The following is a 12288-nucleotide window of genomic DNA, read 5'->3' on the forward strand; positions in this document are numbered from 1 at the left end:
GGAAAAACACCGAACATGCCATTATATAAACACCGGATATGATCACCTGCCGTAATAAATACTAAGTCTGCCGATAATATATTATTTGTTTCAGGATATTATATGGGGATTTTGGCTTCTTTTATTATGGATATATATACTAATAAGTCTGCCAATATTAAAATTAAGTTATTTCCTTTTCCGGTTTTGTTATGTTTTAAACATGCAGAAGATAAATAGTAGGACAAAAACTTAATATTCATCCTTTTAACAGTTTCTTGCTAATGGCATAGACTTTGGAAAGCCTGTGTGTTGCTACTTCGCATTCAAAAGTACTGGTTAAAGTTATGACTAATGGATCATTTTGTGCAATATGGATGTTATTTCTCTTGCCTTTTACACAATATCACTATAGCTTTCCGGCACACACACCGAGTATTTATACAATGTCAAAACCTCGAAAAGCAGATGTATTAGTAATGCCAATTTAGTTGGCACTGCAATATACCTGAGTACTGATTCTCTCTGGGCATGTTTTTCTTTGTTTCTTAGGGCTAGTCGTTGTCACCTCATTCATCTACGCTTGGTGGTTTAGTGTCCTCTTTTGTTACACTCTTAATATTCCAGGTATGGTCATATGAACCACCTTAGGAAATTCCATAAATAACTATCAATATTTATCTGCACTATTTTTTCACTCGCTCTAAAAATGTCAATATATATAGTAATTTCCTTTTCCATTTTATTTCTTAAACTCCTAATAAGATCAAATATGCTTAACCCATTTATAGATCACAAGCGGTGGTAACAGCAAATAAGAAGTACAATAAAATCCCGGATTGTGGGGAAGAGAATAGATAACATGAACATAGCAAATATGCAGAAAATGAAACCAGAATGATAGGCTTCCTCCCTGAAACAGAAAGTATAGTAATATTGAAGAGACTTCATTGAAGCGATTAAGAATTAGCATGATGGAAACAATGGTCTCAGAAAATGGCAGAAAATGCACCATCTCGCCACTGACAGCCTCCTGACGCTGCTTTCCTTCTAAGTCGAATCCTTCTTGTCCCGCTACGGCACCACAACACAGTATGCTTGATATCAGCCGAAAACAAGTTCTCATGGACCAGAAATCCATGAAAGGATGCTTGCTCGCTGAACCCATCCTCGCCAGGTCCTAGATTAATGCAGCCTTGTACAAATTTTTAGGTCTGAGCTCTCTTAGATCCGTAGAAAATTCGTGAAGGTAAATGAACCAATGCAAGAAAAAATATGAAACTTGCTCTGAAGTGTTAAATAATTAGTTTAGATGCGTGAAAGTACAAGTAGTCTAACTTTTTTCCAAAGATTGCACACTTCAGCGATCAGACATGTGCATTGTCACATTCTCCAGAGTCGCACGGGCATTTAAACTTATTCGCAAGTACGCAGGCTAGCATTTTACTATTTATTAGGAGTACATATGCAAAATATGTCTTGAAAAGCTACACAACCGTCGACATTCAGAAAGCATTTCACAAGGAGAATTAGGGCAACTAAAAGACTACCACTTTGTTTTGTTCATATATTCATAGATGGCACTATGCCGGCTGTTAGTTAAAGCAAAGTTAGTAACCTATGAATTGAATTACCAGAATTAGAAGGTGGAAAAACTGAGTCCTAAACTATACTACGGGCGGGTTTCCTATCAACCATCAGTTAGAATGCCTTTGCCCCGCCGACCTGCTAACACGCCCCAGCATCCGTGCATCACACAACATCACCATTTGCATAGCATACATGGAGAATGTTGAATGTCTGAAATTATATGACCTGCCCGTAGCCTGGTCTTGCTGGTAAAGCCTAAGGTGCTCAGGCAGGGCATCACCTGCATAACAAGCCACCATGAATCTGAAAGTACTTGAAGATAGCTACGAAAGTCTGTATTTGTATCTTCCAGTTGTATGCATGATCATGTGTGGGCACCAGATGAGATTAAGTTGGCAGCGAGATTATTTGACGCACGGGCACTCACATGTACTATGGAGCACTATAGTAGCTTAATAATCATAGCTCCCCTTCTGCGTGTGTTGGTCTTATAATTCAGACCAATAATAATCTGATAGTTCCGACCTATTAGAATAATACAGGGATAATAAGGATGCCAATAATTTTACATTCAAGCATACTATCAAAATACCAAAATAATAACAACGGATATGATCACTTGCCGTAATACAAGAGTTTCATTGCATGTTCTAGATATTTATCATGCCAATCATTATATCTGAATCACATATTACACATGAAATACTACGCTGTGTGACATGTTCATTCCCAAAAACATTGCGATAGTAGAAAACCTATAACAACGATGATGGTGCCAATGTGACGGATGATTATTGAAATGCAGTTAGTAGCTCAACTAAATAGAGTATACCTCCAACTATCAAAATACCAAATAAAAAGATATATCTAAAAAAAGAATTAAAGAAAATCTTGACCATCGCAAGAGTAAATGCTCTGTCATTACAAAACCTGCCGGTCTATTAAGACCGGAATTCAGCCTGTAAGGACTTCCTTGTAGACGATGTTCTTCATCGACGTCAGTAAGGACATGGTCGGTCTTTTTCGCTTCTTTGGATTTTCCTTTTGCTTGTTGGCCTTCTCCTTCGGCTTCTCCTTCTGAATGAGTATCTTTATATTTCTTTTCGCGGTGGCTCGAGACAGAGCAACATAGAGCTGACCATGAGAGAACACAGGATTGGGTAGGTAGACACCAACAATCGGGATGGTCTGCCCTTGAGCCTTGTTAATGTTCATAGCAAAGCTAAGCCTTATAGGAAATTGCTTCCTTTTAAACTTGAACGGAAAAATGTCGTTTTCAGATGGGCAGAGAGGTATTCAAGGAAGGAAGACCCTCCTGCCAGCGTGTTGTCCAATCACGATTTCTGCATCAATGGTGTTCCTCTCAAAACCTCTAACAACAAGCCTAGTGCCGTTACACAGTCCATTAGCTGGATCAATGTTCCTTAGAAGTATGACAGGGTAGTTCAGCTTTAGCTTGAGTGCATGCGGAGGAAGACCGTTAGGAGTCAATCCATTCAGAAACTCCTGAGCGTAGTAGCCATATGGGTCGTCCTCCGCACTGTCAAAGCTATGGTAGATTACTTCATCTCCATGAAAACGCTCTATCATGCGGATGTTTATCTTGTCGACATTGTCGTTTTTCGTGGAAAGGATTGCGCGAGATGTCATGTAATTCGAATCAGACATGTTGTCATCTTGACTCGGAAACACGTGGTCAATAAGCTTCTCCAGGTCGTCAACCTCGCCTGTAGACGGCAGACAGATGTCTTCAGGGAGTAGTATGTTGCCTTGATCGTCGACATCCTCAGTGCCATTGCCGACCCTTAGCAAGTAATCTACAAACCACGTGTCATTATGAGCCCTCATGTTGGTGATGAGCCGAAGCTGCCGCATACCCTTCCATAGATGAGAACTTCGGAGGGTTGCATCAATTATCTGGCCCCGCGACCCCCTTCTGACGACCGGAAGCACCTGCCTAAAGTCCCCACCGAAAACAACAGTGTTTCCTCCAAAGGGTCAGTCGCGTATTCCCATAATGTCGCGCATGCTATTGTCCAATGCCTCGACCGCTTGTCGCTTCGTCATGCTGGCCTCGTGCCATATTATCAATGAGGCCATCCTTAGCAGCTTGGCGGTCCCACTCTGCTTGGTGAAGCTGCACGAGGCTCCATCATCGCAACTCAATGGGATCTTGAACCTCGAGTGGGCAGTCCTGCCGCCAGGCATGATAGAAGCGGCGACGCCCGACGTCGCGGTAGCGATACCAATCTTGCCATCGCTCCTCACCTTGGCAAGCATCGCCCTGTATAGGAAGGTCTTTCCTGTACCTCCAGGGCCATCAACAAAGAATACACCCCCATCACCGCGTTCAACAGCCGCTAGTATCTCGTCGTATGCGGCCCTCTGCTCCAAGTTCAGGGAAGATGCATTTTTAGTGTCATCCACGTCAAACTCAACGGTTGATTCCTCGATGACCTCTCTTGCCTCGCCCTCGGTTGGGTCAAACGCATCATCGATGCTTGGAAGAGCGAAATCAACAATGTCTTTACCCATGTACTGCAACATACCCCTAATGTCAAGCAACACCATCTGCTCCACCTCGTTCGGGGACGTGCGTGTTCGACGATAGTCATCTGACATAGGCTCGAGGTGCCTATCCCATAAACCGCGCACGTCGCCTGGCTCGCAGTGCACCAAGATGGTTGCGAAGAGCCTCCTAAGAGAACATGGCATCGCCCACTGCTCAGCCTCAGTAAGACAGTCGTCGAGCGTGTTGTCTGCCTCGATGAGTCCCAACCTTTCAGCAGCATCTCTAAAGCTCCCACATAGCACGCCGTCCACGGTGAGCAAGTCGTCGAAGTATGTTTTGCCCGTAACATGGTTTAGAAACACACGCAGGTAGTATCGCTCCCCCTCGCCAGGATTGGCAGACACGATGCGACCTATTTGAAAACGCTCGACCCTAGGCTTCCAAAACTTCTTTTTCTTCTACCACGTGAAGCTTCCGGGAAAATCCTTGTACAATATATGCCTAGCCCGAGGGTGTTCCTGGTTAGCCTTGAAATACTCCGTTAACATGGATTTTGAAGCATTTTCGGAGGCGACAACATTCTTCAAGTCAGCCTGCGCATTGAATGCAACCCTGTGCATATTTGGGAGATGAAGAGGCAACTGCAAGACAGGCGGGTAATTGGTGCAAAGTGGGAAGCCAAATATCCTCCACATAGCCTCCGGAGGGGTGACCCACCTTGCGTCAACGTATCTCTTGATCTCATCGATGTTACCATCGGCATCGGGCTGGTCGATGCTGAAAGAAGCCTTATCATGGCCCTTGTAAATGTACTTGTAAAGATATTTGATGGCCTTTATGCTAGAGCAGACCTCAACGTTGATGTGGCAATTGAACATCCGCAGAAGGTAAGGGTTATAAGGCACAACCCATCTGTTGTCCAACATTTTCCCTCGGACCTTAGCACAGCTTCCATCGTCTCTACGCCGATAAACTGGGTATGAGTCCTTGCCTTGTGCTGTGTTCTCATTGAACGAGCGCGGGTATCTGCACTTGCATTCGTTATCTTGCATGCAAACATTCTTCGGGTTGAGAGCACCGCAGGGTCCGTGCATCATATGTTTTACCACCAATGCATGCAATTCCGGATACTTCTGCTTGTTTGGGAGCTCTGCGGAAATTAGTCGGTCATACTGCTCCGGGACGACAAGCTTATATGTTGAATCCATGATCAACAGAAAATGTGCATGGGGGAGGCCCCTCTTTTGGAACTCGACTACGTAAACGTAAGCGACCACAACACCCAGGATATGCTTCTTGAACAACATGTATTTCATAGCCTCTAGTTTGCCGTAGAACACGCGAGCCACAATATCAGGTTGGTCTTGCACCGTCTGACCAGGAAGCAACTCATTTGTTATCTCTTCCCATTTAGGGTTGCAAGTCATGGTCAAGAAGATGTCAGGCTTCCCGTATGTATGGACAATTGCCATGGCATCCATATGCCTCTTCTTCATGTCGCGGTCGCCACCAGGGTATGTTCCAGGGAGAACTATTCGGGTGCCAACAGCGCTTGCTCTCGTCTCCCCCGATGTGATCGCATCAACAACTCCTTTATACAAGTCGGCACGAATCTGCGTCTGGTTCTTCCTGTACCACCTCAACCGACAACTCTCAATCTTGATGTACATGTTGACCGCCCATTGCTACAGCAGGCGTGCTCCACAGAGTATGGGATTGAAGATTGCAGGCCGTGTTTGCAGCATGTAACAGTAGTAGTCTCTAACGGAGACGCATAACCTTCTATTCCCCTCTGCACATGATTGAGTACCACGAAAATGAGGATACTTTTGAGAAATAATATATTATTTGTAACCAAATTGGACACAAACGACATACCTGCGTCCTCCTTATCATCATGGCCCAGTTGAGGATGTTGTACAACCTCCCATGGAACATTACGTTTAGGTAGCTTTGGGTGCCAACCTAGCTCCCCCCTTGGATAAAATAGGGGATAAGACAACGGATCATATGCTCCGGAGGTCACACGTATACTGTGCCTTTCGTTGTTGTTACCACAAAGCGTTATCCTCCTGTCAAGCCTTTTGGCTAGGTCACTGCCCTCAACCCAAATTGCAGCAACCTCAGTTGACAGCGGTCTATTATATCTTCTTTGGTCAAGCCTCTTATCGGTGTTTAGGTCTATCCCATAATCATCGAGGTTGTCCTTGTGTGCACCCAAACTCCTAAATTGCTGGGAGTATGGGTTTTCTTTGAGTATGTCTACTAACATCTTCACGACATCCTGGTCTAATTGATTGGTCGCCGCCTTACGATGATTAAGGTTTGGGTCGTCATCATAGAAGTACAACTGCAGATGTTCAGGACGGGAGCTAGGCCCGAACGAATGCACATTGTGGTAGATGGTGCCGTGTGCCCGGAATGTGTACACCCCAGACTTCATGTTTGTGTAGTTTTCATCAAGGCTGATGCCAAGGGTTGTGAAGGCAAAATGCCCGTTGAAGAACCGTATGTTCTCCCAAAAATGTCTAGAATCTGCATCCATGCTGGACCATAGCCTCATCAACTCTGGGACTGGTTCCGGTTGCTTAAGTTCGATCTGGCCATTGCGACAGCAGAACCCGTCATTCTCAGACTCAAATTTTCTGGCCTTGCAGTGTTCACAGTTTGCGGCGAGTTTCAGGATGTGAGTGTTGTCTGGAATTTTTGAGTAGACAAAGTCAAATGGATCAATCTCGCTAGGATTACCACCAGTCATGGTTGCTTCGCTCTCATCATCCATGCTGTCATTATCGGATCCTACGGGCATTTGTTGAAACATCACGTTCAAGATAAAAACTGCACATAATTCTAACTACAATAAAGCCACACGACGTGCTAGTTCAGAGTTGACCATACCTTGGTTGCGAAACATGTAGTACTCCTCGTCCATCAAATTGGGACCTGTCGGCTCATCGCCCATGATGTCGCTTAGGAATACATCGATGTCTTCTGCATTGTCATCGTGGCGAATGTGCCAGTAGACTTCATCATGTTACAAGAGGGTTGCTTATAATTAGCATAAGAAAAGTGACAATAGTACATTCATACCATCGGTACGGACAGTGTAATTCGGCATGTTCGTTGGAGGGTCGCCATCAGATGAATCATCTCCGACGGCCCGAGAGACGGGTGATGTGCGGCAGGTGAATGCCGGACATTGAGAGGTTGAGTTTCCCAGGTCTGGACGGGGGATAGCGATGGATTCGTTGCACGGGGTGTTTTTCCTTCTGCCATAATTGGCCTTCCTTTGAGCACTTGACTCCCCCCTTTCAATTACTGACATGCTTTTCCGGCGTTCCATCCGCTTCTCTCGTACTTTTTTATTCTGTTTTTGTCTCACATCAACCGTTACTTCCTCCTTTTTCTTCTGATAAGAAGCTCGGCTACGTTCGTTTATCTGCTCCCTTTGCTCGTTTGTTAAATTACATTTCCGCTCATTATCACATTTCCTCCTAGCAAGATCATTATCATGATTGACACCAGACATGTCTAATGTTGAAGGGGTAAATGTTGCTTCCTCCTGCAATATTTCTATATAGCTCGAGCTATTGGGGGCGGGGGGCTGGTTGAACAATGTCTTGCAAAAATAATTAACACTATTTGATATTAAGACGTATGGAGGCAGTGTCATCATACATATTCTAATTTAACGTAAATACAAACAATGTGAATTAAGATGAACCGTTAACTGTACGCTTCGAGCATGATGGTCGCTAAAAAGTATTTTGCTATGAGCAACAACAAAAATGTAACAGACATGGTGAAACTCAAGGTAATATTTTACCTGATGATGAAAGTGGACGTTTGTTTCCCTCTTCGAGAAGCTTATCCTTGTTCCTCCGATAAGAAGCTCTCCGCATGGTGTTTCTACGATCTCTCTTGATTTCTTCATCCGTTTTTGGATTTGTTTCTTGGGCGTCATTCAAGATGACGTCTGGTGTCATTCAGGACATTCACAAAATTTAAAATATAATGTATCCACAGGCCCTTAATTGATCATGGAGTCCCAACAATATGATTACCTTCTAGGTCATTGTCATTAATGAGACCAGAAGTGACCGTAGTTGTAGCAGGAAATGTTGACTCATCATGCGAGAATGATGTATAGTTGGAGATAGATGGGTTGTCTTGTTAACAGAGGTTGTCAATACATATCGCCAAGTCACTGGTTAAGACAAGAGTAGTGGTACTGATTATAATTAATATAACTTTTAGAGCTCACCTGATAAATTAATGGCATGTGCATTTTCATCCTGGAGTTGCCGATCTTTTTTCATTCGATATGTAGCTCTCCGCATGGCGTTTCTACGGTCTCTCTTGAGTTCTTCCTCCATTTTTGGATTTGTTTCTTGGGTGTCATTCAAGATTAAATCTGAAGTCAATCAGGACACTCACAATTTTTAGATAACAAAACATAACCAACTCAGCAACTGACACTTCAGTACCCACAATTTGTTTACCTTGTAGATCATTGTCATTAATGAGTCCAGATGTGACAGTAGCTATTGCAGGAAATGTTGACTCATCATGCGAGAATGATGTATACCAAAATAAGCTTGTTGGGTTGTCTACTTAAGCAAAGTAATCAATACATATTGCAATCTCAAAGGTTTTGACATTAACCGCGGTACTGACTATAATTAATAAAACTTTTAAAGCTTACCTGATAAATTAAGGGTCTGTGCATTTTCATCCTGGAGTCGCAGATCTTTTTTCCGCCGATCTGTAGTTCTCCTTAGGGCGTTTCTACGGTCTCTTTTGCGTTCTTCTTCTGTTTTTTGCGTATTTTCTTTGTTGGCGTTCAAGTCATTTACTGGTGACATTCATGCCATTCTCTCAAAAACCAAAGGAAACAACATAATTTGATATGAAATGAAATTGGATTAGGTCCAATCATATTACCTTGTATATCATTCGCAGAAATCATACCAGAAGTGTCCGTACCACTACAAGGATATCCCGCATCATTATGCGAGATTGATGTATAGTCCGAGCTACCTGGGTTATCCGATGGGAATGATTGGTTAGTATAAACTTAAATGACAGAACCAGATGTTATTGAATCAATTACGGGACGAATATCGTCTCGTATGGGAATGTTTAGCTGGAGCCGTAGAAACATATGAATGTACGGATGTAAGATAAAATAGACTTACTTGAAATACGAAGGGGACATAGATCGTCTCGTGTGTGTTTGTTTAGCTGCCCAAGCATATGATCCGACCCGTTTTTGTTGCATTGTACCATCAGTTCATCTCCTATTGTATTCCGGCATAAATGCGGAGAGTAAAAATAAGATAAATAGAAGCTGATCTAGTACACTTATGTAATACGCACATATAACGCAGAACATTGCGAAAGTACCAACAATATACCTGGAATCACATATGAAGGTTGTTTCACGTTGGTGATATCACATAGAGAACGGCGATGAACATTATGCCCATCTTCTTGATTTTTTTAAACAATCTGACTTGTTTGTGCGATAAGATGCCCGCCTCCACGCGTTGATAAGATCCCTATGGTCTATCATACGTACCACATATATGAGAGTTTAAGGAGCAATATATAGTTACGTTACTATAACGAATTCTTCGCATACCGTGCCCTTTCAAATAATAATCTATGTAATCCTAAGAGTAGTCAGAAAAATCACGCCAAACTACTTACCAGTCTTTGGAAGGGAAGGCTGATTATCCTTTTGTAACCTGACCATATCCTCATCTTTTTTCTTCCGATAAGCTGCGCGCTTCTGTGCATTGAACTGTTCCCTAGCTTGATCAGCGGATTTCTTCCGTTCAAAAAATACAGATCCCGTTGCCTTCTGCTCGCAAGTTGTGTCCTCTGCAGTGTGAATAAAAGGATAAAACAATAATCCCGTACAGGTCATCTCGTCAATCTGAGTAAACCTCACCGATGCTATACCAAAAACGGCGGTTCGGAAAGTGGGTAGGCATGCTTGGAGACTACCTTCATTTTCATCCTGTAGGTTAGTCGTATTATCCTTATTGTTTTCAAAAGACTCAAGCATCCTGAATTTCAAAGGTTCTTGCCCTACAAATTAGAAATCAACTCAAATTGCGTTAGGTTGTACATGAAGGATTACACCCATAAATATTATTACTCATGTCACATGAAATAGTCTGAGTCAGTACCATTTCCATGTTGCGCTACAGGTGTGCCAAAATTCAGTGTTATATTACTCAGAGCGGACAACGAAGAATCATGAGCATCATCAATACGTAGCAATTTAGAACCATCTGTAGAGTTGTAATGTTGATGAATACAAGACAAATGAATCAAAGGAAGCATAGGATGTAGGCAACATTCCAAGAAGTACTCACACAGTCTCATACCTAGTTCTGTTGTGGAAGTATCGTCAACATTATCAGCTACGGGTATGATGCCTGCATTGTATTCTTCAACATTTTCAACGCTCGTAAGGACTGCAACACAAAATGCCGACAGTTTGTGCATGTAAGAATTTTGTGTTAGGCAACACATATAAGTAATCTGCACACTGAATTATACCTGGTTCCGTCACGTAAATATCGTCAAAATGTTCAGATACGGGCATGGTGTTTGGGTTGTACTCATCATCAATTACCCCTTTCTTAAGGACTGCAACACATTTCGCTGTCAGAAAAGCACGCATCGCATGTGATCGAATTTACGTTGGACTGCATCATACATGTAGTTACGTCCTCATCTGTTTGATGTTCACCTGCCGTACTTTTTGAATTCCCCATACGCACCTAAGGTACCAAAAAGATCCATTTAATGAACGATCATTGCTTGATGGGAAGAATATTTGAATTAACTGATGTTTAGCCAAGACAACTAAAACTGATGATGAACTACAATTTGTTTTCTGTACTAATTTTAATGAGTGAGTCTGTCTTAGCATGTCTTTATCTACTCATGCTGGACATCTAAGGGACACTCGAAGCAAACCAGTGATGCTCACTAAATTCAAATACTCAGCAGCACCAGAAAGGGTTTGCTGTGGATCTTCAATCTGACAGTCTTGCAATGATTATTCACGACACAAAGAAGATAAGTGTTCTTGGCTAAGCTGATTGATATCCATTTATTTTTTTATGTACATGATCAATATGATAATTTGCTGCCATTGTTACAAGACATATTTCTGGCAGTTGACTTGTAGTGTTACCACATTTTATCAATGAACAAAGAAAAGGCACTAATAATCTTTACTGGTATCCTGGATGTGTTGTCTTATCGTAGGAGCCAAGTTCATTTATGTGTTGTCTTTAGTATGCAGAATATGAAAGCAGGCTTTGAAAAATAGCACCAAGCTTGAGATTACAAAAAGATTCAATTTACAACAATTTTATTATCACAGTTTTGTCTGAATACATACGGATGTTCGGTGATTCTACATGATCGTGACTTTACTACAATTTTATTATCACAGTTTTGTTCGGCTACAATTTTTGATGTCCACAAACTTAACAAAGAAAAGGCAATAATGATCTTTACTGGTATCCAGTGATTCTCACTAAATGCCATTGATACAAGACATCTTTCTTGCATTTGACTTGTAGTGTTACCACATTTTATCAATGAACAAAGAAAAATCATTAATGATCTATACTGGTATCCTGGTTGTGTTGTCTAATCATAGAAGCGAACTGGCCCACTTTGCTAAGTAATAAGGACAATTTAGTTACTTTATGTGTTGCCTTTAGTATGCAGAATTTGAAAGAAGGCTTTAAAAATTTCAAATTGTATGATCATATTGCTGTTCGGTGTATCTCCATGATATTGACTTTTCTAGCTCTGCTGTTCGCGCCTCCCAGGACGCCGGCTGAGGAGACAAGTGCAAAATACAACACCCCCGCCAAGACGCCAGACCTCGGCCTCCCTCTGGTTTTCATGGTACGGTCCCTTACCCTCTCTACCAAACTGGCCAGCTCCAGCTCCAGCTGATTCTACATGCATCTGTCGTGGCTTATATACATTATTAAATGTTACCATTTAACATGACCTGACTCACACCCCAAGGATATAGGTACCCATCTTTCTGCATTAAAAATATAAAATCGAACATGTAGATAGATTTTGCTTCAACTGGAAAAGTCTACTATCTCATGCCAGGTTCAATTAGTAAATGACTAAGTGAAATGACTAAGTGTGCCTAC

The 12288-nt window shown here is 42.2% G+C and overlaps 2 protein-coding genes across 2 annotated transcripts; both read right to left on the reverse strand.

Moving 5' to 3' along the window:
* Positions 1 to 2523: 2523 nt before the first annotated feature.
* On the reverse strand, positions 2524 to 3444 carry LOC109784396 (uncharacterized). Its single transcript, XM_020342987.1, has 2 exons — positions 2908 to 3444; positions 2524 to 2823 (listed from the first exon to the last, which is right to left on the reverse strand). The coding sequence occupies exons 1-2, from the start codon at positions 3442 to 3444 to the stop codon at positions 2524 to 2526; spliced, it is 837 nt and encodes a 278-aa protein (XP_020198576.1).
* Positions 3445 to 3567: 123 nt separating this feature from the next.
* LOC141026787 (uncharacterized) lies at positions 3568 to 10778 on the reverse strand. The gene is made up of 11 exons (XM_073503641.1): positions 10655 to 10778; positions 10480 to 10569; positions 10279 to 10383; positions 10094 to 10177; positions 9794 to 9967; positions 8346 to 8495; positions 6980 to 7105; positions 5960 to 6880; positions 5848 to 5873; positions 4660 to 5766; positions 3568 to 4539 (listed from the first exon to the last, which is right to left on the reverse strand). Exons 1-11 carry the CDS (start codon positions 10776 to 10778, stop codon positions 3568 to 3570), a joined length of 3879 nt encoding a protein of 1292 aa, XP_073359742.1.
* Between the last annotated feature and the right edge of the window lie 1510 nt (positions 10779 to 12288).

This window comes from Aegilops tauschii, chromosome 7 (assembly GCF_002575655.3).
Source record: "Aegilops tauschii subsp. strangulata cultivar AL8/78 chromosome 7, Aet v6.0, whole genome shotgun sequence".
In the NCBI taxonomy this organism is placed as follows: Eukaryota; Viridiplantae; Streptophyta; class Magnoliopsida; order Poales; family Poaceae; genus Aegilops; species Aegilops tauschii.